Source organism: Carcharhinus amblyrhynchos, chromosome 4, assembly GCF_965287045.1.
Source record: "Carcharhinus amblyrhynchos chromosome 4, sCarAmb.v2.hapA, whole genome shotgun sequence".
NCBI classification, from domain to species: Eukaryota; Metazoa; Chordata; class Chondrichthyes; order Carcharhiniformes; family Carcharhinidae; genus Carcharhinus; species Carcharhinus amblyrhynchos.
In genome coordinates, this window is record NC_137327.1 from 62,175,015 (window position 1) to 62,201,406 (window position 26,392).

A 26,392-nucleotide genomic window follows, 5' to 3' on the forward strand; every position below is an offset into this window, starting at 1 on the left:
TAACTTGAGAGGTTTAGCTTTGAGAAGGAGTTTTATTGAGGAGGGAGTTGTAGTGAGGGGTTTATTGATGGGAAATTTTGCTGAAGGATTTATTGCTGAGGGGATATTATTCAGGAGCTTTATTCTGAGGAGAGTGTATTGGGGGAGTAGTGTTGAGGTAGGGGTTTATTGAGGGAGTTTATTGCTGAGGAGGCGTTTTACAGAGGGTTTTATTGCTGACAAGGGGGTTTTGAGGGGTTTACAGTTTACAGAGAAGAGTCCCAGCTCCCTCAACCTATCTTCATAAGGCATGCCTCCCAATCCAGGCAACATCCTTGTAAATCTCCTCTGCACCCTTTCAATAGCTTCCACGTCCTTCCTATAGTGAGGCGACCAGAACTGCGCACAGTACTCCAAGTGGGGTCTGACAAGGGTCCTATAATGTTGCAGCATTACCTCCCGACTCCTAAACTCAATCCCTCGATTAATGAAGGCCAGTACACCATACGCCTTCTTGACCACATCCTCCACCTACGAGGCCGATTTAAGAGTCCTATGGACCCGGACCCCAAGATCCTTCTGCTCTTCAACACAGCTAAGACTCCTACCCTTGATATGTTGTTGGGTCAAAATCCTGGAATGAACTCCCTAACTGCATTGTGGTGTACCTACATCTCAGGGACTGCAGTGGTTCAAGAAGACACCTCACCACCATCTTCTCAAGAGCAATTAGTGATTGGTAAGGGAGAGGGGGCGAAGTGGAGCAGGAGAAAGAAGGGGAGGAAGAGGGGGAGGTATAGAGGTATAGAGAGAGAGGAGGCAGAGGGGGAAGGAGAGACAGAGAGATGCAGGTGGGGGGGGGGGGGGCGAGCTGGTGGGTAGCGTGGTGTGTCCGGATTGGATGTAGGAGAGAGGGAGATAGTCCCAGTGTTCAGGGCCCAGGACCTGAAGGCAGCTGCCAATGGTGGCATGATAAAATGAGGCTGCTCTAAAGACCAGAATGTCTGAAGTTTGTGGGGGCTGGAGGTGGTTACAGAGGTAGGGAGGGTTGTGGGGGTTAGAGGACGTTACAGAGGTAGGGTGGGTTGGGCTGGAGGAAGTTACAGAGGTAGGGATGTGTGTGGGGGCTGGAGGAGCTTATAGAGATAGGGAGGGCTGGGGGCTTCAGGAGTTTACAAAGATAGAAGGTTTGTGGGGGTTGGAGCAGGTTAAAGAGATAGAGAGGATTATAGGCATTGGAGAAGATTATAGAGAGACAGAGAGGATTGGCAGGACTGGAGGATAGTAGTCATGATGTGGGTATGCCGGCGTTGGACTGGCGTAAACACAGTAAAAACTCTCCATTCACCTGACGAAGAGGGAAACCTCGAAAGCTTGTGAGTCTATTATCAAATAAATCGGTTGGACTAAAACCTGGTGTTGTCAGACTTTTTGCTAGGACTGGAGGATACAGTGATAGGGAGGGTTGTGGGGACTCAAGGAAGTTACAGAGGTAGGGAAGGTTGTGGGGGCTGGAGGAGGTTATGATGTGGGTATGCCGGCGTTGGACTGGCGTAAACACAGTAAAAAGTCTGACAACACCAGGTTTTAGTCCAACCTATTTATCTGATAATATACTCACAAGCTTTCGGGGTTAGCCCCTTCGTTACACAGAGATATATAGGGTTGCGGGGGTTGGAGGAGTTTACAGAGATAGATAGGGTTATGGGGACAGAAGGAGGTTAATAAGGATAGGAGGGTTGGAGACTGGAAGAGGTTACAGAGATAGGGAGGATTGTGGGGGTGGGGGAGGTTACAAAGATAGATATAGCATTGTGAAAATTGGGAGAGGTTATGAAGATAGGGAGAGTTGTAGGGTTGGAGGAGGTAATAGAGATAGATTGGAATGTGGAGACTGGAGGAGGTTACAGGGATAGGAAGGGTTGGAGGCTGGAGGGGGTTACAGAGATAGGAAGTGTTGTGGGTACTGGAGGAGGTTACGGAGAATAGGGAGCGTTATGGAGACAGGAAGAGGTTACAGAAATAGGGAGTGTTGTGGGTGCTGGAGAAGGTTACAGGGATAGGGAGTGTTATGGGATTGGAGGAGGTAACACAGATTGGGAGGGTTGTGAGGACTGGAGGAGCTTAGAGAGATAGGGAATGTTGTGGGGGCAGGAAGTGGTTTCGATGTAGGGAGGACTGGGGGCTGGAGGAGGTTGCAGAGATAGATAGGGTTGTGGGGACTCAAGGAAGTTACAGAGATAGAGCGCATTGTGAAGACTGGAGGAGGTTACAGAGATAGGGAGGTTTGTGGGGGCTGGACGAGGTTACAAAGATAGATAGCGTTGTGGGGGTTGGAAGAGGTTATGGAGATAGGGAGGGTTGTGGGGTTGGAGAAGGTCATAGAGATAGATTGGAATGTGGAGACAGGAGAAGGCTACAGGGATAGGGATGATTAGAGGCTCATAGAGGTTTACAGCATAGAAACAGGCCCTTCGGCCCGACGCTCATGCCGCCTTTTTTTTAAAACCCCCAAGTTAATCCCAATTGCCTGCATTTGGCCCATATCCCTCTATACCCATCGTACCCATGTAACTATCTAAATGCTTTTTAAAAAATAAAATTGTACCCACCTCTACTACTACCTCTGGCAGCTTGTTCCAGACACTCACCATGCTTTGTGTGAAAAATTGTCCCTCTGGACACTTCTGTATCTCTCCCCTCTCACCTTAAACCTATGCCCTCTAGTTTTAGACTCCCGTACCTTTGGGAAAAGATATTGAGTATCTCCCTTGTCTATGCCCCTCATTATTTTACGGACCTCGAATAAGTCACCCCTCGGCCTCCTACGTTCCAGAGAAAAAGTCCCAGTCTATTCAGCCTCTCCTTATAACTCAATCCACCAAGTCCTGGTAGCATCCTAGTAAATCTTTTCTGCACTCTTTCTAGTTTAATAATATCCTTTCTATAATAGTGTGACCAGAATTGCACACAGTATTCCAAGTGTAACCTTACCAATGTCTTGTACAATTTCAACAAGACATTCCAATTCCTGTATTCAATGTTTTGACCGATGAAACCAAGAATGCCGAATGCCACCTTCAACACTCTGTCCACCTTGACTCCACTTTCAAAGAGCTATGAACATGTACCCCTAGATCTCTTTGTTCTCTAACTCTCTCCAACGCCCTACCATTAACCAAGTGAGTGCTGCCCTGGTTTAATCTACCAAAATGCATCACTTGATTTGTCTAAATTAAACTCCACCTGCCATCCCACTGGCCCAACTGATCAAGATCCCGTTGCAATCGGAGATAATTTTCTTCACTGTTTTTCATAGAGTTGAGGGGGGGTGGTACTGGAGAAGATTACAGAGATAGGGAGTGTTGTAGGGTGTGAAAGAGCTTACAGAGATAGGCAGTGTTGTGGGACTGGAGGAGGTTCCAGAGATGGGCTGGGCTGGTTAGCTGCAGGAGGTTACAGAGATAGGGAGGATTGCGGGGACTAGAGGAGTTTACAGAGATTGGGCTGGTTAGCTGCAGGAGGTTACAGAGATAGGGAGGATTGCGGGGACTAGAGGAGTTTACAGAGATTGGGCTGGTTAGCTGCAGGAGGTTACAGAGATTGGGTGGGTTGTGGGGACTAGAGGAGGTTACAGAAATAGATAGGGAGTGTTGTGGGGACTGGGGGCTGTTACAGGGATAGGGAGTGTTGTGGGGACCGGGGGCCGTTACAGGGATAGGGAGTGTTGTGGGGACTGGGGGCCGTTACAGAGATAGGGAGGGCTGGAGGCTGGACGAGGTTACAGAGATAGATAGGGTTATGGGGTCTGGAAGAGTTTACAGAGATCGGTAATGTTGTGGGGGCTGGAGGAGATTCCAGAGATAGGCAGGGCTGGTGACTGGAGGAGGTTACAAAGATAGATAGATTGTGGGGATTGGAGGAGATTACAAGGTAGGGAGGGATTCAGGCTTGAGAAGGTTCCAGAGATAGGGACCGTTGATGGGGTTGGAGGAGGTTGCAGAGATTGGGAGCTGGAGGAGATTACAGAGAAAGATAGGGTTGTGGGGGCTGAAGGAGGTTACAGAGTTAGATCAGGTGATGGGGGTTGGAGGAGGTTACAGAGATAGAAAGGATTGTGGGGACTGGAGGATAATACAGTGATAGGAAGGGGTGTGGAGCTTGGAGGAGGTTACAGATATAGAGAGGGTTGTGGGAGTTGGAGAAGGTTACAGAGATAGGAAGAGTTGGAGGCTGGAGGAGGTTCCAGAGATAGGAAGGTTTGTAGGGGGTTTCAGAAATAGATAAAGTTATGGGGCTAGAGGAGGTTACAAAGATAGGGAAGATTGTGTGGGCTGGAAGGAGTTACCGAGATAAATTGGGTTGTGGAGGCTGGAGGAAGTCACTGAGATAGGGAGCGTTGTGGAGGTTGAAGGATGTTACAAAGATAGAATTGCGGGGACTGGAGGAGGTTACAGAGATAGGGAAGGTTGAGGTCAAGGTCACGGAGGGATTTGAAACTAAGAAGAATTTTTAAAAATTGAGATGTTGCTTACCCTGGAGCAGAATGGGTGACAGGGGAGTGGGACTCATTGTTAGCTTAGGGATGGGATGATGCTTCTGGAGGCTAGTAGGTAGGAGTTGCCCAAGGGTATGTTGGTGATGTTGTAATGTGAATTTATATTGTCAGCACCTTCACAGAGCCTCAGTATAACTGGAAAAGGCTGCATAGTATACATCACTTCCCAAAGAGGGGAAAATCCTGTTGAAAAATTACATGGACGTGTTTGAGTGGTGGTGTGGTGGTAGAGGTGGCAGCCAATCAAGATTGCTGGTGTTCACTTCTGGCATTCATAGGATTTTCCAGGATGGTGATCAAGAAATGAGTTTTTCCAGAGGCCCGGTTAATCGTAAGATATGTTCTGAATTTGGTGTTGCTAACTCTTCCCTCCTCGCCACCCCCTCCAGCCAGTATTTAGTACTTCCCCAACACCTCAGCAGTATGCACGAACACACTAACCTCATTAATTGGGTAACCCTCGTAGAAATGGAACCGGCCTTGCATACAGGCACATGGCTTCCCGCTCAGCTCCCCAAAGACAAGCTTCCCTGCGTGACCTGGAACTGAAAGAATTTAGTGAGTAAGTATCTCCTGTAAGTTGCGGCCAGAACTCTAAGCAGGTGGTGGTCTCAACTACCATCGGTCAAAATTGGAGCATTGCTAATGGGTTATGGACAGTCCTTCACACAGGTCCTCTCAGGGGTCAGTTCAAAGACAATTCTTCATTGTCATTCCTTGACCACGTAGTCATCACACAGATAGAATCATAGAAACCCTACAGTGCAGAAAGAGGCCATTTAGCCCATAGTGTCTGCACCGACCACAATCCCAACTATGCCCTACCCTCATATCCCTACATATTTAACCGCTAACCCCTCTAACCGACACATGTCAGGACACTAAGGGGCAATTTTAACATGGCCAATTAGCCTAACACGCACATTTTTGGACTGTGGGAGGAAACCGGAGCACCTGGAGGAAACCCACGAAGATACGAGGAGAATGTACAAACTCCACATTGACAGTGACCCAAGCCAGAAATTGAACCCAGGTCCCTGGAGCTGTGAAGCAGCAGTGCTAACTACTGTGCCGCCCGTTAGATCATCGACTCATGAAAGGACAGGACTGGCGTTTCCACAGCTCCTGTCACCATCTCAGGGCAACCCAAAGTCCATTTCCAGGCAATGGGAAATACAGTCCCTGTTGTAATGTAGCATTCACAGCTGATAATTTGTACACAGAGGGATACCACAAACAGCAAAACAATCAATGACCCCCACCCCCAGATAATCTCTGACAGCCAGTATTTGTGCTCCAGTATATGGAACAAGGGGTTAGTCTTTAACCCACAACCTTCAAATTCATAGGAAGCAACCACGTGAGAACCCAGGCAGATTCACCTGACACCAAAACGACATTTGGCACATGGTGGTGGGAGAATGTGCTGTACACAGGAGGTGAGGGGACTCTACTATACATGGGATGGGGGAGGGCACAGTGTTGTACATGGGGCGGGGGACTGTGCTGTACACGGGAGGTGGGGGGGACCATGTTGTACACAGGGGTAGGGGGATTGTGCTGTGCACAGGGGTGGATTGCATTATATACGAGGATGGATTGCGTTGTACGGGAGGGTGGATTTTGTTGTATACGGGAGGTGGATTGCATTGTACACGGTGGTGGATTGCGTTATACTCGAGAGTGGATTGTGTTGTCCAAGGGAGTGGATTGTATTGTACATGAGGATGGATTGTATTGTGTTGTATATGGAGATGCGTGTGTTGTGTTATTGACAGTGCCCGCCTCTTTCCTCACCTGTACTCTTCGGGAAGCCTGGGATCTTCTCATATGGAATTGTTATCTTGTCACTCAGCAGATCAGCGAGTCCCCCAAGGCCAGATCCACAGATCACTGCTATCTGAGGACGGATACTGATCTCAGCTAACAACCAATCAGCTGAGTCCTTATATTCATTGTAGGTGTTCCTGGATATGTGAGCAGAGAGAGAGACAGATAGAATGATCAAAGTAGCGATTCAATGACTCCTACACACAGCCTTTCATTATATCTCAAAAATTGTTTTTATTCTTAAATATTGTTGTCTGCCAGATGAGAGTTAACAGTGGTGACAGAAACTCATGGCCCCCCATTAAACACTCCCAGGACAGGTACAGCACGGGGTTAGATACAGAGTAAAGCTCCCTCTACACTGTCCCATCAAATACTCCCAGGAAAGGCAAAAGGACAGACGAGGTATATCAATTCTGGGATATGTGTTTTTTTCACAACCTTGGTTATATTGTGATCTGCAGATTATTTGGTTTTTGTTGGGAAGGTCCTCAGATTTGTATTTGAGGTTGCCAAACCAACACTTTTCCGCATTTTTGTCGTTTCACAGTACTGTGAAATGATCCATCAGTTCAACTGAGAAGACAGAAGTTCCTGCAGAGACTGAGCAACTGAAGTGAGGCACAGGAGTTGGTGAGGGAGCAGGAGATGCAGCTGGAGGGGTGGCCGGAGCCTCAGTGACTCTCTATGCGACTGACAGCTGGACATCCCACAAAGGTAAGGGTCAGCAGTGTTAGCCTTGGCTCAATCAGTGGCATTGTTATCTCAGAATTGTGGGTCCACGTCCCACTCCAGGACTCGAATACAAAAAGCTTGCCTGACACTCCTGTGCAGTATTGAGGAAGTGCTACCCTGTCAGCGGTGCTGCCTATTTAACGGGATGGTAAACAGAGTACTTGATTTTCCTCATGGATTATTTGACAGATGAGCAGAGGAGTTATCCCTGGGTTCCTGACCAATATTTATCCCTCAATCAACATTCACAAAAGCAGACCAGGTGGCTCTGTGCACATTGCTACTTGTGGGATTCTGCTGTGAGCTCATTAGTTGCTGCGTTTCATACATTACCATGGTGACTCTCTGAATTCTCTGCCTGAGGGCTGGTTTGGCCCACACTGTAAAAAGTCTGACAACACCAGGTTTTAGTCCAACCGATTTATTTGATAATAGACTCACAAGCTTTCGGGGTTAGCCCCTTCGTCAGGTGAATAGAGAGTTCTGGCCTCAGACAGAGCATATAAAGCACAGACAGTTTAGAGATTACTGATTAGAATGCGAATCCTTACACCTAACCTGCTGTTCATGACCTGGAGTGGCTGACAATGTGAGTGAAAGGAGCACTGATCACAGGTTACAGAGATGTGTATTGTCTCCAGACAGTATAGTAAGTGAGGTTTTGCAAACCCAGGCAAGTCACGGGGGTTACAGATAGTGGGACATGAGCCCAAGATCCCTGTTGAGACCGCCCTCATGTGTGCGGAACTTGGCTATCAGTCTCTGTTCAGCGACTCTGCGCTGTCGTGTGTCGTGAAGGCCGCCTTGGAAAATGCTTACCCGAAGGTCAGAGGCTGAATGCCCGTGACCACTGAAGTGTTCGCCAACAGGAAGGGAACAGTCTTGCCTGGTGACTGTCGAGCGATGTTCATTCATCCGTTGTTGTAGCGTCTGCATGGTCTCCCCAATGTACCATGCTTCAGGACATCCTTTCTTGCAACGTATCAGGTAGACAACATTGGCCGAGTTGCAAGAGTATTTACCATGTACCTGGTGGATGGTATTCTCACGTGTGATGATGGTATCCATGTCGATGATCCGGCACGTCTTGCAGAGGTTGCTGTGGCAGAGTTTTGTGGTATTGTGGTATTGTGGTCACTGTTCTCCTGAAGGCTGGGCAGTTTGCTGCGAACAATGGTCTGTTTGAGGTTGTGTGGTTGTCTGAAAGCAAGAAGTGGGGGTGTGGGGATAGCCCTGGCGAGATGTTCGTCTTCATCAATGATATGTTGAAGACTCCAGAGAAGATGTCGTAGCTTCTCCGCTCCGGGGAAGTACTGGACGACGAAGGGTACTCTGTCCACTGTGTCCCGTGTTTGTCTTCTGAGGAGATCGGTGCGATTTTTCGCTGTGCCGCATCGGAACTGTTAATCTATGAGTCAAGCACCATATCCTGTTCTTATGAGGGCATCTTTCAGGGTCTGGAGGTGTCTGTCACGATCCTCCTCATCTGAGCAAATCCTGTGTATACGGAGGGCTTGTCCACAGGGAATAGCTTCTTTAACATGTTTAGGGTGGAAACTGGAGAAGTGGAGCATACGACACACGGCAGCGCAGAGTCACTGAACAGAGACTGATAGCCAAGTTCCGCACACATGAGGACGGTCTCAACAGGGATCTTGGGTTCATGTCGCACTATCTGTAACCCCCGTGACTTGCCTGGGTTTGCAAAACCTCACTTACTGTACTATCTGGAGACAATGCACATCTCTGTAACCTGTGATCAGTGCTCCTTCCACTCACATTATCAGCCACTTCAGGTCTTGAACAGCAGGTTAGGTGTAAGGATTCGCATTCTAATCAGTAATCTCTAAACTGTCTGTGCTTTATATGCCCTGTCTGAGGCCAGAACTCTCTATTCACCTGACGAAGGGGCTAACCCGAAAGCTTGCGAGTCTATTATCAAATAAATCGGTTGGACTAAAACCTGGTGTTGTCAGACTTTTTACTGTGTTTACGCCAGTCCAACGCCGGCATACCCACATCTTGGCCCACACTGCCATGATCTCGACAAGGGATAGGAAAAGGGGGAGGATTCCAAACCACCCTGTGTTGTTGGCCGTCCTGAATGAACCTGCACGCACACCCATTCCTCCCCACCCCCAACACACACACACACACACACACACACAACCACTCTTCTGCACGCATGCACAAACTCACAGAAACATTCACACACTTGCGACACACAGACTTGCACTAACAACCCACCCACCTGCCCATATACGAAGCCAGAATTTGTGTCCAATGCTTCAGGTTGAGAAGTTCCACTCTACCACAAATACTTGACACCAAGATGATGAATATTGGGCAGAAGAAGGTGCACTATCTTCCTCTATCTTTATCCCAACATCAACCGCTCATCCACATCTCAAGCTGGTTTGAAGCTCCTGGGGAATTGTCGTTTGATGAGTAAAGACTTCTCCCTGATAAAGCTGTCATGTTGTTCGTGGAGAATGGCTTGGAGCCTGAATCAGGCCCATTCTTTCTTCTCTACACCTTCTGCAGAAGGATATCTGACTGCACCCTTGTCTCTATTTCCCCATTGTGAATAATTGAGTAACGTTTTTGGTCCTACAAGAACACAGAAATTAGAAGCAGAAGTTGGCCATTCAGCCACAATCAGGGCTGATCTGATTGTGGACCAAACCCCACTTTCCTGCCTGTCTCCTATAACCTTGACTTCCTCTTCGACCATAAATCCATCTAATTCAGCTTTGAATTTATCCAATGACCCAACCTTCTCCAGTCTCTGGGGGAGAAAATTCCACAGAGAGAAGAAATTCCTCCTCATCTGTCTTCAGAGAGAAACCCTTTATTATTTTTAAATATATCCCAGACTGGGAAAACATCCTCTCAGCATCCACTCGGTCAAGCCCCCTCAGGATCTTATATCCCACCCCCTGCACCAAGCCCCTTTAATAGTGACATTCCCGGATTGGCTCAAACCACATTCTCTGGGAAATGCTGGGGACGACAGTGAGGAAATTATGCACAGTCTGCCCTTTCCCTTCCACCCAGGAGACCTGTTGGAGCTTGAGGTGGGCCAGCCTAGTATCACAATGGAAGGCTAAACTAACTGGATGCTTAACACAAGGTTTAAAGGATCAGTTCAGAGTTTAATGTCAAATTTTTATTCTCGATTTAAAGGTGATTGACATTTTGCAGGATCATCAAGCTCACAGTCACATGTTTATGTAGCTCAAATATAAAGTTTGACATTTTGAAGTTGACACTGGGGTTAGGAAGAATGCTAAATATTTCATACTAGCCTCTTAACAATAGGTTACTGGCAGAGCGTTGTTTCAGTCCAGTCTTCCATAATAATGATCAAAATAACACCTTCTGAAGGGTCATGTCCTCCAGCCTGGAGCATCAGCTTGCTGAGCGGGGTACAGATGGGAACTGCAGTGACCCCTTTCCCAAAGGTCAACGATGTGAAGAAGCAGGGAATACATTTAAACAGTGACTGTAGTTTTTCCCAAAAGTAAAGAACTTTCTGGAAGTTCTGAGGCTCTTTCTCAGTCTTCTGCCAAACCTCTTCTTCCCATGTCGGCATCACATTTGAATGCAGATCATTTGTGTGACATTAACCTTAATGAGATGGATATTGCCTCACCCCAAGTAATTAACAGGTTAGCCAAATATTTTTGCCATGCAGATGGAGTCTGTTTGGAACTGGCATCATGTCGAAGGATCTTTAATATGCAATTAACCAGCCTCCACTTGGTGCTGATACTTGATGCTGAGCTACTGAAGTGAAATCTTTTCAATTTTTTCAGTAAACGTCTCGACATTTGATGAAACATTAGGCACTGGGGGTGGGTGGGAGCACTTTGTCAGAGAGTCTGGGTGTGGCGGAGGGCTTTGTCAGAGAGCGGGGGGAGGGCTTTGTCGGACAGTCCATGGGGAGGGCTTTGTGGGAAAGTGGGTTTGGTGAGGGGAACGCTTTGTTGGAGAGTGGGGGGGGGGGGTTTGTGAGAGAGTGGGGGTGTGTGTGGGGGGCTAGGCCTTTGTTGGAGAGGTAGGATAGTGAGGGGAGGGCTTTGTCACTGGATTAGTAATGCGAAAACCCAGGGTAATGCTCTGGGGACCAGGTTCGAATACCACCATGGCAGATGTTGGAATTTGAAATTAATAAATATCTAGAATTAAAAGTCTAATGATGACCATGAAACAATTATGATCATCATAAAAATCCATCTGGTTCAATAATGTCCTTTAGGGAAAGAATCCTGCCTTCCTTATCTGATCTGGCCTACATGTGATGTGATTCAAGACTCAGACCAATATGGTTGACTTTTAAATGCCCTTTGAAATGGGCGAGCAAACCACTCAGTTGTATTCAAACGTGACAAAGAAAACACAAAAGGAATGAACCTGGATGAACTGCTTGCATTGACCTTGGAAGTGAAAAAGACAGCAGCAAATCCAGTCCTGTCAACTTTGCAAAGTCCTCCTTACTGTTGTGGAAATTCGCCATTTTGGAGTCAGACTTGAAGGTTCAACAAAACAGTTTTATTCAGATAAAGCTTTGGGAGAAGCGCTGGTACTCGCAGTACTGGCAGCCACCTTCTCAACTACACAATGATAGTTGAGCATCTTTTGTACTTTTCAGATAATAGACAGTACGGACATTAGCTATTAGCATATCGTTATAAGTTGAGTAGACAGATATGGACATTGATAGTTAGCACATCATTATACACAAACAAGTATGGACATTGTACATAGAGGACATAACTGCATAAATGTATCTACTCTATTAATGGCTGATATTATATACATTTATGTCCCTATCAGTGGCTGATCTCGTTATCAAACTCATTGTTCTGGGTCTGTTCTTATTTCAAGTTTTAAAGGTGCCTCAAGGTCTGACCAGTTTCCTGCAATGATTTAAACACTACAGGTTTAACTCTTTGTGTAAATGTCTGTGCCCAAAGTCAGCACCTCTTAATGTCCCTTCCCAGAGTCCATTTTGTGTGCCAGGTAACCATTTTGTGTCCTTTACTTCGATTTCACGTTAACATTACTAACATCTGGAGATTTGTGCCAAAATAGGGGGACAGACTAGTCGAGCAACAGCCTGACGTTATCATATTCACAGAATCATGCCTTACAGATAATGTCCCAGGCATCATCATTGAACTTCCTACGTTCTGTACCACCAGCAGGATAGATTTAGCAGAGGTGGAGACACAGCAGTATACAGCTGGAAAGGTGTTGCCCTAGGAGTTCTCAATATCAACTTTGAACTTCATGAAGTTTCATGGCACCAGGTTAAACATGGGCAAGGAAACCTCCTGTTGATTACCACACATTGCCTCCCCCTCAACTGATGATTTAGTACTCCTCCATGTTGAACATCATTTGGAGGGTGACAAGGGTGCAGAGTGTACTCTGGGTGGAGGACTTCAATGTCAATCAATAAGAGTGGCTCGGTAGTACCACCACAGACCAATCTAACCAGGTACTAATAAACATAGCTGATGATGAGGAGCCCAGCACGAGTGCAGAAGTTAAGGTTGAAGTGTATGCAACAATCTTCAGCCAGAACTGTCAAGTGACCTCCTCTGAAGGTCTTCAGCATCATAGATATCAGTCTTCAGCCAATTCAATTCACTCCACGTGATATCAAGAAACAACTGCAAAACTGGCATCTACCTGCCAACGTGGAAAATTGCTCAGGTATGTCCTGTACACAAGAAATGCAATGCATTGAACCCGTCCAAATACCATCCCGTCAGTCTGCTTTTGATAATCAGTGAACTAATGGAAGGGGTTGTTATATATTTAAGTGATTACAGATTGCTTATGAGTTGATCACATGATTTGATGGTAATTTCATTAGGAGTTAGCAACAGTGCTATCAAGTGGTACTTACCCAGCAATAACCTGCTCACTGATGTTTAGTTTGTGTTCTGCCATGGTCACTCAGCTCCTGACTTTATTATAGCCTTGGTTCAAACATGGACAGTGAGCTGAATCCAAGAGGTGAGGTGAGAGTGAGTGCCCTTGACATCAAGGTAGCATTTGACCAAGTGTGACATCAAGGAGCCCCTGCAAAACTAGAGTCAATGTGAATCAGGGGGAAAACCCTTTGCTGGTTGCACTCAGAGTGAGTGCAAAGGATATTTGGTTGTGGTGGTTGGAGGTCAATTATCTCAGCTCCAGGACATCAGTGCATAGTTTCCTCAGGGTAGTGTCCTAGCCCAAACCATCTTTAGCTGCTTCATCAATGACCTTCCTTCCACCAAGGTCAGAAGTAAGGATGTTCACTGATAACTGCATAATGTTCAGCACCATTCGCATCTCCTCAGATACTGAAACAGTCCATGTCCAAATGCAGCAAGGCCTGGACAATATCCAGGCTTGGGCAGACAAATGGCAAGTAACATTTCCGCCACTCAAGTACCATGGGCAGCACGGTAGCACAGTGGTTAGCACTGCTGCTTCACAGCTCCAGGGACCCGAGTTCGATTCCTGGCTCGGGTCACTGTCTGTGTGGAGTTTGCACGTTCTCCTTGTGTCTGCATGTGTTTCCTCCCACAGTCCAAAGATGTGCGGGTTGGGTTGATTGGCCACGCTAAAATTGCCCCTTAGTGTCCTGGGATGCTTAGGTTAGAGGGATTAGTAGGTACAAATGTTGTAGGGGAATGGGGGTAGGGACTTGGTGGGATTGTGGTCAGTGCAGACTCGATGGGCCAAAGGGCCTCTTTCTGCACTACAGGGTTCAATGATTCTATGATCTATACCAGTCAATGACCATCTCCAACATAGAGAATCTAGCCATTGCCATTCTAATCTTCACACTCAATGGCATTACCATCATTGAATCACCCACAATCAACATCCTGGGGGGGGTTACCATTGACCAAAAATTTAACTGGGCTGCCATATAAATTCTGTGGCTGTAGGAGCAGGTCAGAGGCTAGGAATCCTGTGGCAAATAATTCACCTTCTGACTCCCAAAGCCTGTCCACCTGACGAGGCATAAGTCAAGAGCGTAATGGAATGCTCTCCACTTGTCTGGATGAATGAAGCTCCAAAACTCAAGAAGCCTGACACCATTCAGGGCAAGTCAGCCATAAAAATCCAATCCCTCCACCACTGATGAACAATGGCAGCGGTATATACCATCTACAAGATGTACTGCAAGAACTCACCAAGACTCCTTCGACAGCACCTTCCAAACATGTGACCACTACCATCTAAGATGGACAATGGAGGCAGATACCCAGGAACATCATCACCTGGGAATTTCCCTCGAAGCAACACCCCATCGTGACTTGGAAAAATAAATCACCATTCCTTCACTGTCGCTGGGTCAAAATGCTGGAACTCCCATCTTAACAGCACTGTGGGTACACCTAATCCACATGGGCTGTAGCGATTCTAGAAGGTGGCTCACCACCACCTTCTCAAGGGCAATTCAGGATGGGCAATTAATGCTGGCCTAGCCAGCGAGGCCCGCATCCCGTAAACAAATAAAAATAAACATATACACATTCATATACACACACACACACACACACACACATACACATACACACACACACACACACACACACATATATAAGTGAAAATTAGCAGCCATTATTTATGTATGTTAATCTTACACAAACAACCTTGGGGTGGGGAGGAATTATGTTCTCCTTGACTTGAATACACCACTCTTTCTGATTTGTCACACTTTATGTCCCAAAGTCCAATAACGAGTGAACAGAAGTTTCTTCAATTCCCACCATGGATTCCATTCTCAGGCCACTATCCCTTCCCCTGGTCAATTTCTGAGGCTTAAGATGACTGTTTGTAACCAGTCCTGAAATTCTGCTCCTGCTACAGCACTAATGGCAACGCCACAATATCACTGGACTTTGCCCCGCTTCAGTTCATCTTCTCTCCTGCAAGACTGTCCAGGCCAGCAGTTGACTTCAGCTCAAATTCATTCAAATCTTTAAGGCCTGTATCCTAACACACCAAATTTCATTCACCACAACCACTGATTATCGGAAGCATGATGGAATACTCTGCACTTGCTGGATGCAGCTTTACCAACACTCAAGAAGCTCAACATCATTCAGGACAAAGCACCCCGCTTGATTGGCACTTCTTCCACAAGCATTTAATCCCTCCACTACCGATGAACAATGGCAGCCGTGTTCTATTCACAATATACACTGCAGGCTCTTTAGACGACACTTTCCAAACCCGCAACCACTATCATCCAGAAGAACAAGGGCAGCAGATATATGAGAATACTACCACTTGGAGGTACCCCTCCAAATCACTCATCATCCTGACTTAGAAGTAGATCGCTGTTCCTTTGCTGTTATTGGGTCAAGATCCTGGCGCTCCCTCCCTAACAGCACTGCAGGTGGACCTACACCTCAGGAACTGCAGCAGCTCAGGGACACAGCTCAGCATCTTCCCAAGGGCAATTAGGTTTGAGCAATAATTGCTGGTCTAGCCAGTGAAGCCCACATCCCATGAAGGAATAGACAGAAAAAATTCTAATTAGATCCATGACTGTGTTTCATCCACCATTTGAGTAATGTTTCCTTTGCAATTATTTAATTCCTATTTGAAAAAGTTATTGCTGAATCTGTTTCTGCCACCACTCTTTCAGAAAGTACACCCAAATCAGAAGAACTCACAAAGTCAAAACATCAATTGTACTCCTCTCCTCTTTGAGGTTTCTGCCAACTATTTTAAATCTGTGTTCTCTGGTTACTGACCCCTCTGCCAATGCCCCATCTACTCTCTCACAATATCTCTATTAAATCTCCCGCTAACATTCTGTAACCTCAGGAGAACAATCCCAGCTTTTCCAATCTCTCCAGGTCACCTGAGTCCCTTAGCTCTGGTAGAAAGGTTTGAAGCCTGAGCTGAGAGACAATGTCAGACAAGCTTGTTCTCATGCCTTGTTCAGGAGTGTTGTACAAACACTGATGCAGTTTAATAGACTAATTTATTGACGGGGTTCCCCTGTGCCCTACACTTCTGTTTTTACAGGCACCATATGTCTACAGCAGCTAATCAGCTGCAGTCTGAAGCATGTATGTTAGTGACGGGTCAGAGGCACCCAAGGACAGTTGGCTGCTCAGTCTGCATAGACTTTGAATGAGGGCCCTCCATGTCACCACATGGGATATGCACACAGCTAATCCCAAGAGCAATGAAGAATTAGACCAGCAGCACCTGGACAGCAAATTTTCAAAGACTGGTATTTCTATTAGATTGACTGGCTATCAGGATAGACTTTGAGGAACCTTTCACAGTATGCAAGCTTGCTTTCCCAATGCTAAATGCCCTTCAACTGAATGGCTTGCTAAGCCCTTTCAGCTTCAACCACATTGCTTTGGGTCTGGAGTCACACGTAGAATGATAGACTTCCTTCCCTAAAGGGGAATTAATGAAATAGATGGGTTTTTACAATAAATTATAATAGTCATAGTCATCATTAGTGAGACTAGCATTATATCCCAGATTTATTAGTTGAATTGAAATGGCATTACAATTGCTGAATCTGCCACCATCAACATCCTAGGGGTTACCATTGAATCAGAAACTGAACTGCACTAGCCATATAAATAAATACTACAAGAGCAGGTCAGAGGCTAGGAATCCTACAGTGAGTAACTCACCTCCTGACTCCCAAAGTATGTTCACCATCTATAAGGCATAAGCCAGGAGTGTGGAAGAATACTCCCCATTTACCTGGAATCGTGCACATCAGCAATACTCAAAAGGCCTGGCACCATTCAAGACAAAACAGCCCATTGGCACCCCATCCACAAACATTAATTCTTTCCCCCACTGACGAACATTGGCAGCTGTGTGTATAATCTACAAGATGCACTGCAGGAACTCACCAAGATTTCTTAGGCACCACCTTCAAAACCAACGACCACTACCATCTAGAAGGACAAGAGCAGAAGATTCCTGGTAACACCACCACTTGGAGGTTCCCCTCCAAGTCAATCACCATCCTGCCTTGGGAATTATCACCATTCCTTTACTGTTGCTGGGTCAAAATCCTGGAATTCCCTCCCTGACAGCACTGTGGGTGTACCTACAGCTCATGGATTGCAGTGGCTCAAGAAAGCAGCACACCACCACCACCTCAAGGGCAATTAAGGATAGGCAATAAAAATACTGCCCTAGCCAGCAAAGCCCACATCCCATGAATGAACCAGCTGCCAGGTTAGGATTGGAACCTACGTCCCCAGTGCATTAGATTTGGCTGCTAGATTACTAGGTCTAATGACATTACCACCATCTTGCCAGTTATGGCCATCCAGACCCAAGTCCAACTGGATCACTGTGGGGACTTGTTCTTGGTAATCGAATATTCCGCTTTCTTTCCATATGAGCACCACAGCATTGACTGGAATGAAGATGGGCCTCCAAAGATGTGCTATTAGGCTGACTGGAGGTAATAAAATTGTCCCTAAATTAGTTTCCCTCAATGTGGAATGCCATAAACAATAGATAAGGGTCACGGGTGGAAGGGGGGACTGGTAATGTTAAAATGGCAGTGCGGGCTCATTGGGCCGAAGGGCCTGTTTCCCGGGCTGTTTTTGTTTTTTGTTTCCTCCTACACTCTATGAAGCATATCCAGTGATAGGGGGAGCTTGTATTTTATTGGTCTAGTTGACTAATATTACTGCTTCACTAGTGTCCTTCAGAGAAAAAAAATCTGCCATCTTTGCCTGGTCTGGCCTACACATGACTCCAAAGCCACCACAATGTGGTTGACTCTCAACTGTCCTTGGACAATGAGGGATGGGCTATAATTGCTGACCCAGCCAGTGATACCCCTGTCCTGTGAATGAATAAAAAACATCTAAGCTGCAACCAAAGCAAGATTATCAACAATAGTTACTGAATTATATGACAGCAAATTTCTAAAACTGTAAACTGGACATCAAGTCTCTGATTGTAAATATTTTCAAATGTCAATGGAAAACCAAAATGTTTAAGTTAAACATCATTTGAGCAACTCAATAAAATGCAAGGGTTTGTTCAGGATGGTGGGCAACTGGACATACTGGAATGTGATAATGTAAAGATTAAACATGAGAAAGAGACAACACAAAGTAAAGGGCCAGATCCTATCAAACAGACACTTCAACAGGTTGAAAATAGACAAAAACAAGGTGAGATCTCTGAGTGAAAGGTAAACAGAAGTTCATGTTTGAGGGTCATGGGAAGCCCCAAAGACTTGAGAAAGAATGAACTGGACTTGGGTTCAGTACAAACGAATTCTGATTTTAACCCAGTGCAGATATCAGGAGCTGAAATAGTGCATTTGTAGAAACAACTGACAGCAGCCAAGGAAGAACATACAGACATAAAGAAACTTGCTGGAATTGTATAGATCCTTGACAAGACTACTCCTGGAATATTGTATTAGATATTCTTATCTAAGGAGAGATATGCTTGCCATAGAGGATGTGTACCAGAGGTTCATCAGACTCATTGCTGGGATGGTGGGATTGTTTAATGGGAAGATATTGGGGAAACTGGATCTGTATTGTCTAGAGTTTCGAAGGGAGGACAAAAGGGGATACGAAATAGCTTTGGCAGCTAAAATAAAAGAGAATCCAAAGAGATTCGACAAGTATATTAAGGGCAAAAGAGTAACTCGGGAGAGAATAGGGTCCCTTAAAGATCAACAAGATTGCCTATGTGTAGAACCACGGAGATCAGTAAGAACTCAAATTAATATTTCTCATCAGTATTTACTGTGTGGAAAGACATTGAAGCTAGGGAACATGGGGAAGTGAATAGTGATGTCATTACAGAAGAGGAGGTGCTGGAGGGCATAAAAAGATAGATAAATCCCCAGGACCTGATCAAGTGTATCCCAGGACATTGTGGAAAGCTGGGAAAGAAATTGCGGGTCCCCTAATGAAGCTATTTGTATCATTGACAGCCATGGGTGAGATGCCAGAAGACTGGAGGGATGCAAACGTTGCGCCGTTAATTAAGAAAGGCAGCAGGGAAAAGCCAGGGAACTACAGACCGGAGAGCCTAACTTCAGTGGTGGGTAAGTTGTTGGAGGGGATTCAGAGAAGCCAGATCTACATACATTTGGAAAGGCAAGGATTGATTAGGAATAATCAACACAGCGTTGTGAGTGGAAAATCAGGTCGTACAAATTTGATACAAGTTTTTTGAAGGGGTGACCAAGAAAATAGATGATGCAGTGCGATAGATGTTGTCCACATGGACTTTAGTATGGCCTTTGACAGGGTATCGCATGGTAGATTGGTCAGTAAGGTTAGATCACATTGGATGCAGGAAGAACTAGTCAATTGGCTTGCTGGTAGGAACAGTAAAAAGTCTGACAACACCAGGTTTTAATCCAACCGATTTATTTGATAATAGACTCACAAGCTTTCGGGTTAGTCCCTTCGTCAGGTGAATGGAGAGTTCTGGCCTCAGACAGAGCATATAAAGCACAGACAGTTTAGAGATTACTGATTAGAATGCGAATCCTTACACCTAAACTGAAGCGGGTAAGCATTCTCCAAGGCGGCCTTCACGACACACGACAGCGCAGAGTCGCTGAACAGAGACTGATAGCCAAGTTCCACACACATGAGGACGGTCTCAACAGGGATCTTGGGTTCATGTCGCACTATCTGTAACCCCCGTGACTTGCCTGGGTTTGCAAAACCTCACTTACTGTACTGTCTGGAGACAATACACATCTCTGTAACCTGTGATCAGTGCTCCTTCCACTCACATTGTCAGCCACTTCAGGTCTTGAACAGCAGGTTAGGTGTAAGGATTCGCATTCTAATCAGTAATCTCTAAACTGTCTGTGCTTTATATGCTCTGTCTGAGGCCAGAACTCTCTATTCACCTGACAAAGGGACTAACCCGAAAGCTTGTGAGTCTATTATCAAATAAATCGGTTGGATTAAAACCTGGTGCTGTCAGACTTTTTACTCTGTTTACGCCAGTCCAATGCTGGCATACCCACATCATTGCTGGTAGGAGACAGAGGGTGGTGGTAGACAGTTGTTTTTCACACTGAAGGCCTGTAACCAGCTGTGTGCAGCAGGAATCGGAGCTGGGTGCACTGCTGTTTGTCATTTGTATAAACAATTTGGATGAGAATATAGGAGGCATAGATAGTAGGTTTGTGGATGACAAAATTGGTGGTATAATGGACAGTGAAGAAGGTAATCTAAGACTACAATGGGATCTTGATTTACTGGGCCAGTGGGCCAAGGAATGGCAGATGAAGTTTAATTCAAGTAAATGCAAGGTGTTGCATTTTGATAAGACAAACCAGGGCAGGACTTACACAGTTAATGGTATGCCCTGGGGAGTGCTGTAAAACAGAGAGACCTCAGGGTGCAGCGACATTGTTCCTTGAAGGTGATAAAGAAGGCGTTTGGCACACTTGCCTTCATCAGACAGAGCACTGAGTACGTGAATTGGGATTTTATGTTACAATGATACAAGACATTGGTAAAGGCCACATTTGGAGTATTACGTATAATTCTGGTCGCCCTGCTACAGGAAGAATGTTATTAAACTGGAAAGGATGCAAAAAGAATTTACAAAGGATGTTACCCCGACTGGAAGGTTTGAATTATGAGGAGAGGCTAGGTAGGCTAGAACTTTTTTCCTTGGAGCATAGGGGGATGAGGGACATATAGTGGTTATAAAATCATGAAGGGCATGGATAAGGTGTATAGCCAAGGTATTTTCCCCAGGGTAGGGCAACCCAAAACTAGAAGGCATAAGTTTAAGCTGAGAGGGGAAAGATTTAAATGGGACCGGAGGGGCAACTTTTTCACACAGATGGTGGTGCATATATGGAATAAGCTGCCAGAGGAGGTGGTAGAGGTGAGTACAATTACAATATTAAAATACATTTGGACAAGTACATGGATAGAAAAGGTTTAGAGGGATATGGGCCAAATGCAGGCAAATGGAACTAGGTCAATTTAGGGAACCTGGTCAGCATGGATGAGTTGGTCCAAAGAGCTTGTTTCTGTACTGTATCTCTCTATGACTCTACGAATGAGAGGTGATCTCAACTTAAAATTTTTTTTACAGGGCTTGACAGGGTAGATGTGGGTAGGATATTCCTCATGGCTAGTGAGTTTAGAATCAGGGGCAGGCCATTTAAGGCTGAGATGAGGAGAAACTTCTTCACTCAGAAGGTGATGATCTTTAGAATTCTCTACCAGAGGGCTGTGGAATCTCAGACATTGAGCATCTTCAGTACAGAAATTGATATATTTCTGGATATTGACATTAAGGGATACGGGGACAGTGGAAAAAATGGAGTAAGATGTGGGTTATCAGCACGATCTCATAGAACCCTACAGTGCAGAAAGAGGCCCTTTGGCCCATCAAGCCTGCACCGAACACAATTCCACCCAGGCCCTAACCCTACATATTATACCCACTAATCCCTCTAACCGACACATCCCTGGACACTAAGGGGCAATTTCTTAGCATGGCCAATCAACCTAACCCCACACATCTTTGGACTGTGGGAGGAAACTGGAGTACCCGGGGGAAACCCACGCAGACACGAGGAGAATGTGCAAACTCCACACAGACAGTGACCCGAGCGGGAATCAAACCCAAGACCCTGGAGCTGTGAAGCAGCAGTGCTAACCATTGTGCTACCATGCCTACTGTTTGAATTGTAGAGCAGGCTTGATGGGCCAAATAGTCTACACTATTTGTAGTCTTTATGAAAGCTCACATGCATCTAAAATATTCATCCCAACCACTGGTCCCAGGCTCCACATTCTCCCCTCTCTTTTGAGTAAAGGAAGATTTGTCACATCAGAGATTGCAATTCTATGACTGACTGACCCAACTACAAGGCAAGAGTTTTTCTGTCTGCATCCTTAGCATATCAGAACTGAACAGACTGGGAAACCTCTCCACCACCTCGATTTTAGCATTCACTGGGTGAATGTCTGGGGGATTTAACTTAAAATGGATTTTTTTTCTCTACATCCTATTTCTTGGTATCTTTAATGCCGACCTGTTTTTTTTCTTGGCCAGTGGATGAATATGAGCTGTGTACGTGTCTCTGGGCGTGGGTTACTGCAAAAAGTGAGATGGATGTGGTGAGGATTCCTTGGACGTGAGAGGGTTGAGGACATATGAGCCAATTCCAGGAAATCTGTTCGGATATTGCTGCTTGGGGTGGGCTGGCTGTGACGAGTCTGTGGTCTCGCAACTTCCTGCCCAGTTTTTCAAATCAAAACTTGTAGATGTCTAAAACTAAAAACTTATTACCCAAGTAATACTGTTTAAATTTGAAGTGCAGTTTTTGCAATTCTTCCTGTGCCTCATGTTGGTACAGTTTTTAATTGATTTTCCTAAGCTTAATTGAAACTACCTCTTGGTGACTCCTATCATTCCCCCAATACAGATGAAGTTTGGTAAAAAGCTTACAATCCTGCTGAATAGACAGTAATATTTATCATCATTAATAACTTGTGTTTAGGTAATATCTTTTGAATTAAACATTGCCTGTACCTGGCTCAGCTCAATGGTTGCTGAAACCCTTGTTCACACCATTGTTACCTCCAGACTTTGATTCCAATGCTGACCTCCCATATTCTCACTTCCCTAAACATGAGGTGATCAAACTGTCTGCTGTCTGCCTCCTTTCTTGCACTAGGTTGCATTTGTCCCATCACCTCCATGTTCTCTGACATAAATTGGCTCTCAATCAAGCAAGGACTTGAGTTTGAAATTTCCATCCAAATTTTCAAATTCCTCCATGCCTTCACTGTGAGTTTCCAACCTGTAAACATAATCCTCATTGCGTTCCTGCCATTCCAGCCTCTTGAGCATCCCACCATTTATCACCTATCATTAAGTCAATATCACCTCTGCTGCCAAGGCCCTGAAGTCTGCAATTCCATCCCAAGGCCTCCACTCTTCTCTCCATAATTTTTCTCCTTCACAATGGTCCTTGAAACCTATCTTTTTGACCAAGCATTTGGCCTAACATCTCTGACTTAATTGGTGGAATTTTCTGGATGGTCCCACTGGAGGATCTTCCAGTCCCGCCAATAGCAATCCCCCACCATGGGTTCCCCAGCAGCAGAGGACGCGAACGATGGGTAACCCCAATGATGGTGGCGAGACCAGAAGGTCCCACTGTTGGCCAATGACAGGCCATCTACATGCCATAATGGGAATGGAAAATCTGGCCCATAATCTCTTTTCTGTAACTTGGTGTGAGATTTTTCTTTGTATCATTCCTGGAAAGTACTTTGGGGTGTTTTAGCATGTTAACGGCACAATATGAATACAAGTTGTTCTTATAAATAACCTCAGGCATTTCACAGAGAACTGAGGACAAAATAGATGCCAAATAACAAATGAGAGATGAAGGCCAATGACCAAAAGCATGGTCAAAGTGAAGCTGACAACCTTCCAGGATGGGCCTAGTGTTTCCAGGAAATGAAGATCTATCTACAGGACACTGCTATGTGTGCCCCTGGAGAAAAACCAAAGGGACATTAAAGGAATTTATTTTTTAGTCATTTTTTTGAACATTGTAGATATAAAAATATTGAAAATGCCAAAAAAGGCTGTTTGGCTAACTGTTAAGAAACATTCATTTGGGTAATGAGACTTTTTGCTTTCCAATTGGCATATGAAGGCAGTACGTCGCCAGGATGGATGTGTTGGCTGACCAATGGCCACAGCATGGGGAGAGTCACATGATGAAACCTCCAGGAATATATTTAACCACAGTTGGCCATCCAGAGTCAAAGTGCTGGTGGTCTTGTGTCAATGGTAGCACTTGCGCACCTGAGAACATCATGAGTTTTAAGATCCACTCCAGCAACAAGCCTGGGTTGGTTCACCTGTGCTGGGGTGTGTTGACATATTGAGGGTGCTACCTTTCAGATGAGGCATTTGAATTAAGGCCTTCTCAGCCCTTTCTTGTGAATATAAAAGTTGTCATGTCACTATTTGAAGAAGAGCAAGAGAGTTCTCCCTGGTGCGCTGGCTAATATTTGTAAATCAATTAATTTTTTAAAATTTGCTCATGGAATGTGGGCGTCACTGGCTGGGCCAGCATTTAATGCCCATCCCTGAGGGCATTTAAATGTTAATCACATTGCTATGGATCTAAAGTCACAAGTAGGCCACACCAGCCAAGGATTCTCTAAAGGAAGTGAACTAGTTGGGTTTTTATGACAGTTGTTTCATCATGCTCATCATCAGACTTTTAATTCCAGAATTTTTTGGATTCAGATTTCACCAGTTGCCTTGATGGGATTTGAACCCAGGTCTCCAGAGCATTAACCTGAGTATCTGAATTATTGGTCCAGTGATAATACCGCAATGACACTGCCTCTCCAGTGTTGCTTCAAAATAAATAGGTGGGCCGGAATTTTCTAGCCCTGTGCTGGGTTCAATGAGTATTCGTTGACTTTAGTGGGACCAGAAGATCCCACAGGCAGCAGGGCCAGAAGATTCCAGCCATGGTCCTTTATCTCATTGTTATTTGTGGGATCTTCTTGTGTACGTACAGTTCCTGTGCTTCATGACATTAATCTAAGAGTGACTTTACATCCAAAGAACTTTGGCCTTCAAGCAGATACAGACCTCCTGGGACTATCAAATGCTATAAAAGTGGGTATTAGAGGAGGAGAGGGAGAGATTGAAATTGAGGAATCGTGAAGGAGGGAATCCCAGAGAATGGGATCTTGTCTACTGAGCTAACTGTGGCAAGTTAAAGGGAGGAAGAGGTGCGCAAGGGACTGACAAGGGTCAGAGGCACTGCAATTAGGGTTAGAGGAGATAGAAAGATTTGGGTCAATGAACTCATTTGAGATATTTCCAGACTGGGAGTCAATGTAAATCAGGTGCTGTGTAAGAGAGGATTCGATTCTGTCATAATTTTATAGTTCTTTCTTTGCACATAGAAAAACACTGTTTTGGTATAGTCTTCAATTGCTGATGTTGCTTTAGCACATCACATAACTTAGTTGATGAGTGGGATGCTATGTTCTGCAGCTGTCCCTTGTTATCTCAGCATTTGATCTCAGGAGCTTGTTTTGGGTCTTCGGCCTAATGAGTCTCCGTCTGTTTCTTTATCTGCTAAACACCTAGTTTACTCAAGTTGGGAAGGCCTTTAATTTTTATGGCTTGGAATTTTTAGTTTGTTCCCATGGTTCAGGTTACATACATATACCTTTAGTTGTCTACATTTCCCATCATGCTTGGAAAGAGCTCTCATCACTGCATTTGTCTGTTTATAAAACTCTGGATACACATCGCACTTAGTGCGAGTTCAGGTAGGGATATCAGAGTTTTGGATGTACTACAAAAACTGGGGATAGGCCGACCAGAGTGCATTGGAATGGTCACATCAAGAGGTCACAAAGGCATGGCAGAGGATATCAGCAACCAAGAAACTATGACAGGTCATGTTGAGTGACATCACAGAGGAGGGAGCCTCTACGTTCATAGAATAATAGAAACCTTACAGTGCAGGAGGCGGCTATTTGGTCCATCAAATCTGTACGAATAACAATCCCTGTAACCCCATATATTTACCCCACTAATCTCTCTAACCTACGCATCCTGGGACACTAAGGGGTAATTTAGCATAGCCAGAGCACCTAACCTGCACATCTTTGGACTGTAGTAGGAAATCAGAGCATCAGGAGGAAACCCAAGTGGATATTGGGAGAGCATGCAAACTCCACACAGACAGTGAGTGACCCAAGCCGGAAATCGAACCCAGGTTCACGGGGGTGTGCAGCAGCAGAGCTGACCACTGTGTCACCATGCTGCCTGTGAAACTGGAGTTAAACCATTTCATCCATAATTCACCAGAAAAGAATAACTTTTTTTTCTCTGCCAAGAACCAGATAAGATCTCAAGTACACACCTTGTGGGAACAGCTCCTACTGCAAGTGTTATATTATTCATTGTCCTCACTTCAGGCATTGACTTAATCCAGAAATTATTTCCTTTACCCACTCCTACCCCACCCAATCTGCCAACTAGACCATATATAGTTTTCAAAATGCCAGAACAGATTTTCTTTTTCAGGTAGAATTTGGCAAAAGGCAAATTCTATGAAAATGGGTCAGATGTAGAAGTTTCTTCGCTGCCTAGTACATCAACCTCGCCCTGGAAAGGTTCACATTCTGGTTTCAAAATGTAGCTGAGTCAAAGATAAACACAGTTCCATTTGTTTAAAAAGCTTTTGCTTGATTCATA

At 45.2% G+C, this 26,392-nt stretch overlaps 1 protein-coding gene across 3 annotated transcripts in view; it reads right to left on the reverse strand.

The window, feature by feature from the left end:
• The window catches only part of pnp6 (purine nucleoside phosphorylase 6), a 67,235-nt gene that overhangs the window by 19,655 nt on the left and 21,188 nt on the right, over positions 1–26,392 (reverse strand). For 2 of the 3 annotated variants that reach the window (XM_080187273.1, XM_080187271.1), the window contains 2 exons: positions 6,335–6,504; positions 4,979–5,082 (listed from right to left, as the gene is read on the reverse strand). In XM_080187273.1, the coding sequence (XP_080043399.1) occupies positions 4,979–5,082; positions 6,335–6,504 (274 nt within the window). The remainder of the gene's footprint in view (positions 1–4,978; positions 5,083–6,334; positions 6,505–26,392) is intronic. The other variant, XM_080187272.1, reaches the window with a different exon arrangement.